General features: G+C 62.5%; 1 protein-coding gene across 1 annotated transcript in view; it reads right to left on the bottom strand.

Moving 5' to 3' along the window:
- RASGRP2 (RAS guanyl releasing protein 2) overlaps positions 1–5,158 on the bottom strand; it is an 8,869-nt gene that overhangs the window by 2,480 nt on the left and 1,231 nt on the right. The window contains exons 2-8 of the mRNA XM_025214932.1: positions 4,318–4,574; positions 2,799–2,946; positions 2,380–2,547; positions 2,032–2,148; positions 1,498–1,779; positions 1,331–1,414; positions 48–161 (exon numbers count right to left, since the gene is read on the bottom strand). Coding sequence (XP_025070717.1) covers positions 48–161; positions 1,331–1,414; positions 1,498–1,779; positions 2,032–2,148; positions 2,380–2,547; positions 2,799–2,946; positions 4,318–4,574 — 1,170 coding nt within the window. The remainder of the gene's footprint in view (positions 1–47; positions 162–1,330; positions 1,415–1,497; positions 1,780–2,031; positions 2,149–2,379; positions 2,548–2,798; positions 2,947–4,317; positions 4,575–5,158) is intronic.

Below are 5,158 nucleotides of genomic sequence, written 5' to 3'. Positions count from 1 at the left end.
GCCTGGATCCCACCCCCACCCCAGGCCCTCCCCCAGCCCCGGCCCACCTCCACCATCTTCTCAATGTGCTCTCGCACGAGCGCCGGGTTGGGCTTGGGCTTGGCGGCCAGCGCCCACTCGTCCAGCTCGGGCGGGCGGGCGGTGCACGTGGGGCTGGATGGCTGCACACAGACACACGGGGTTTGCACACCAGCCCTTGTGCACCCCACACCTGCACACACTCATGTCTGCCTCGCATGCGTCCCCGTGCACCACATGCCTGCGCACACTCCCAGACATCTGGCACGTGTGTCACACTCCCAAGCACGCTCACAGCAACCCCCATATATTGTGCCTTTGTACACACTCCCAGCTGCCCTTGCATACATCCCTGTGCATTGCACACCCACATGCCCCCCAGCCACCTTGCACACGCCCCCACAAACTTATAGCTGCCTTGCATGTACCCCCATGCAGCGCACACCCACGCACATACACAGCTGCCTTGCACATGTCCCTGTGCATTGCACACCCATGCACACTCAGGGTTGCTTTGCACACAATCCTGTGTGACACCCCCCACACTCACATCCATGTTGCACGTGCCTCATGCATCAGACAGCCACACATACACAGCTGCCTTGCACACTTACCCATGTGTCACATGCCCATGCACACTCCCAGCTGCCTCACATGTGCCCCCATTCTTCACACACCAGTGCACACACACAGCCACCTTGCACACCCCCATGTGTTGCACACACATGCACACCTCTAGCTGGCTAACATGTGCCCCCACACACTCCTGGCCACCCTGCATGTGCCCCCATGCATTGCATGTCTGTGCACACCCCCACCTATCTTGCACCCCCCCCATGTATCACACACCCACACACACCGCCAGCTGCCTTCCATGTGCTCCCACACACTCCCGGCCACCTCACATGTGTCCCTGTGCATCACACACCGGTGCACACTCACAGCCACCTTACATATTCCCACGTGTTGCACACCCATGCACACTACCAGCTTCCTTGTACATACCCCCATACATTCCTGGCCCCTTTACACATGCCCCCATCCAATGCACACCCATGCACACTCCTAGCTGCCTCGCACATGCCCCCACACACTCCCAGTCACCTTGCACATGCCCCTGTGTGTTGCACACCCATGCATACTCCCAGATTCCTTTTATATGCACCCACACACTCGTGGCCACTTTGCACATGCCCCTGTGCATTGCACACCTGTGCACACTTCCTGCCATCTTGCACACCCCATGCATTGCACATCCATGCACACTCCCAGCTGCCTCACACATGCTCCTGTGCATTGCATGCTCACGCACACTCACGGCCGACTTGCTGCGGGGCTCCCTCTGCAGCGAGAGCTGGTAGATCTCGTCGTCAGTCTGGTACTGGTCCAGCGACACCTGCGGGGCAGGGGGCACGTCAGAGGGATCTCGCTGCCAGCAGTCTTGGGTCGGGGGGGGGTAGGGGGGTCCGGGGGCCTCACCGCGAGCAGGTTGAGCAGGTCAGGGTCGGCGGTGCAGGGTGGCTGCAGCCCAGGCACCAGTGCCAGTTGGTCGAGGATGGCAAAGAGCTGGCGCATCTTGGGCGCGTGGGGGCGGGTGTGGGCGGCGTCGCGCCAGTCGGGCAGTGCCAGGTGCACGGCCACCAGGTCCTTGAGGTGCACGCCCAGTGCCGGCAGCCGGAAGCCCACGCTGCGGCTCAGGTGCCGCCGGTACTGCCCATAGTTGCCCTCTGAACTCACCAACGCTGTCAGCGACTCCCACAGCTGGGCCCGGGGCAGGGGACAGGGGTCAGCACGATGCACCCAGTGCCTGAAGCACCCAGTGCAACCAGTATGTAGAGCACCCAGGATCCAGTGCAAGCAATAGCCAGTGCACCCAGCACCCAATGCACCCAATGTCCAGTGCATCAAAAACCTAGTGTATCCAGTGCCCGGAGCACCCAACATCCAATCCCCCGCGCTCCCTGTGCCCCGAGCTCTCAGCTCCCAGCCTCCCCCCAGCCCCTCTCCTGGCACCTTGGTGGTCTCAGAGCCGACATGGGCGTGCGTCTCCTTGAGGCGGGAGATGGAGCTGTGGCTCAGGCCCCCGACCATGGCCATCAGCGTGTTGAAGTTCTGCAGCTCCAGCAGGTGCTGCATGGACAGACAGCGCCGGCGCAGCGGACGGACGGACGGACGGACGGGGAGAGAACGGGGCCGGGGGGGAGACAGGCTGGATTCACAATGCAGACAGGAGCTGGGGCAGGGGGCACAGGGCTGGGGGCAGCCGGGGACTGCAAGTCGGGAGTGAGGGGCACCAGCAGGCCTGGGGGGTCAGGGGGCTGCGGGTTGGGAGTGAGGGCCCCCCGGGACGGGGTGCAGTACCTGGGCGACGCACACGAAGCGGGCGAGCACGCGGGCACGCTGGGGGGCACTGGGCTGGCTCAGCACCAGCAGCTGGACCCAGCGCGAGACGCCGTTGAAGAGGGCGATGAAGCGCTCTAGCACCGGGTTGTCCACTGTGGCCCCATGCGTCACGAAACTGTGGTAGTCCTGGAACTGGCACCGCCCAGGGGGGTCAGGACCCCCTAGGGCCCCCCTTCTGCCTCCCCGGGGTCCCCCCGCACCCCCAACCCCCCAGTATCAGCCTCCAGCCTCCTCCCAGGGGCTCCCCAGACCCCTATCCCCCTTCCAGGGGTCCCCCTATCCCCCCAGCTCCCCTCCCTCCTCCCAGAGGCCGCCCCATCCCCCTCCAAAGGGTCCCCCAGCCCCCAGAATGGTCTCAGGCCCCCCGGCCCTCGCACCAGGATGCGACCGAAGGCGCGGTGCTCCAGCAGGGTGAGGTGCGCGGCCAGCTCGGGCGGCTCCAGGTGGTCCAGCAGCAGGGAGGTCTTGCGCTTGGGAGCCGCAGGGTTACGCTGGGTCAGCTGCCGGCGCCACTGCTGCCGTGGCCTGGCCCCAGGACGGGAGGGGAAGGGTGGTCAGGCATGGGGTGAGCACATGGCACCAGTGTGCACTTGTGTCCCAGGCACCTGCTTTCCCTCTCCCACGGGTCCTTCAGCCCCCCCCGCTTGTGCAAGCACACACCTGTGCTCTCGTGTGTGCACTTGTGTGTACAACTGCACACACAGACAGAGCAGGTGCTTGTGCACGTGTACGTGCCCATGCAAGCACATGCAGCTGCACGCACACTCCTGCAAGTACGCAGGCTTGTGTCAGCCCACGCGTGTGCAAGTGAATGCAAGCGTTACTCAGACCTCAGCAGGGAAGAGGCCTGGGCAAGGACCTGCAGTGAAGGCATGTGCATGCAAGCATACATGTGTGCAAGTACACCTAACTTGAGCACAAACTTGTACGTGTACATGTGGCTCTGTACACACTTGTGCAAGCAGCCATGGTGCCATGCATATGTCTGCAAGCCTACATGTGTGCAAATGCGTGCCAATGGCACTCACAATTGTGCAGGCACTTATTCTTGCATAGGCACACATGTGTGCAAGTGCATGCAAGCCAAGCACAGGCAAGTGCCTGCAGCTGTATATGTGCATGCACAGGTACACAGATGTGCAAGAGCACATGCTTGTGCATGTACATGAGGAAACCCCTACAACAGCACATGTGCTTGTGCAAGGGCAGGCAAGCTGTGCACAGGTGGTGTGTGCAAGCACCCATCAATAGTGCACACACTAATCAGCACTCATCCCCACCCCGCTCACACATGGACGTGCAAACACGAGGGCGAGTCATACGCTCATGTGGGCCAGAGCTAGCAAACCCTGCAGGGCCCCTTGTGCACACGCCAGCTCGTGCACGTGCAGCACTTGCATGCATGCACACCCAAACCCATGGGCCAGGCCTGGCCTGGGCCCACTTGTGCACCTGTGTGGGCCCACGTTTCAACTCACAAATGTGTGCAATCACAAGCATGTGCAGTCACAAGTGTATGCACTCACACCCATGCACACTCAGAAGCATGAACTCACACCCATATGTGTGCTAACCAGCATACACTCACATGCCTGTGCACTCACACACGTATGCACTCACATGGGTGTGCATTCACACCTACATGTTCACCCATGTGTGCACACACCTATATGCACTCACACCTGCATGCTCACCCACATGTGCACTCGCACATATATGCACCCACACTAACATGCACTCACACGTGTGTGCATGTACACACGTGCACTCATGCCCATGCGCACACATACACGCGCACACACACCAGGTGCCCCCCCAACCCTCCACCTCCAGGGCACCTGGGCGGAGCCTCACCCCTGGCCCAAGCCCCGCCCCCATGGGGCCCCGCCTCCTTACACGTTCTCGATGTCAATCAGGTTGCTATGGCGACGGTTGCCATCCTGGGCCAGGGCTGCCTTCAGCTCCTTGATCTGCTGGGCCAGGTCCTGGTTCAGGTCGAACTCCGCCGGGAAGGCGGAAATCCAGTACCTGGGGGCGGGAGGGGGTTGCAGCTGTCTCTGGGGCGGACGCGGGCCGTGGGGATGCAGGGCTGCAATGCGGCTGCCTCTGGGGTAGGATGTGTCAGCGGCTGAGTAGAACAGAGACCACCGGCTCTGGGGGCATCAGGGCTGCGGATCCAGGTCTGTGCTACAGCTGGCTCGGGGAGGGAGGTTGTGCTGGCAGCCAAGTAGAACAGATGCAGCCAGTTCTGGGGTGGGGCAGGGGATGGGGTTACAAAGCCGGGCACTGGGGTGGGGGATGTTGATGGCTGAGTGTAACAGAGACGCCTTGGGCCCTGGGCACGCAGGCCTGCAATGCAGCTGGCTCTAGGGTGGGATGTGCCAGAGGCTGAATGGAACAGAGGCTGCTGGCTCTGGCGGGAGTCAGGGCTGGGGATCCAGGTCTGTGCTGCAGCTGGCTCTGGGGTGGGCCGTGCTGGCAGCTGAGTAGAACAGATGCAGCCAGCTCTGGGGTGGAGCAGGGGCTGGGGGTACAAAGCTGGGCACTGGAGCGCAGCCGGCTCTGGGGTGGGGGGTGTCGGTGCCCGAGTAGAACAGAGATGCGGCTGCCTCTGGGGTAGGGCTTTGGCCCTGGGGACACAGGACTGAAATGCGGCTGGCTCTGGGGTGGGACATGCCAGTGGCCGAGTGGAACAGAGACACGGCTCGAGGGTGGGGGCTGGGAATAGGCCCTGGGG

The sequence above is a fragment of the Alligator sinensis genome, unplaced genomic scaffold, assembly GCF_000455745.1.
Source record: "Alligator sinensis unplaced genomic scaffold, ASM45574v1 scaffold1302_1, whole genome shotgun sequence".
In the NCBI taxonomy this organism is placed as follows: domain Eukaryota; kingdom Metazoa; phylum Chordata; order Crocodylia; family Alligatoridae; genus Alligator; species Alligator sinensis.
The sequence above is the reverse complement of the archived record's forward strand: the minus strand, read 5'-3'. Positions and strand labels throughout refer to the sequence as shown.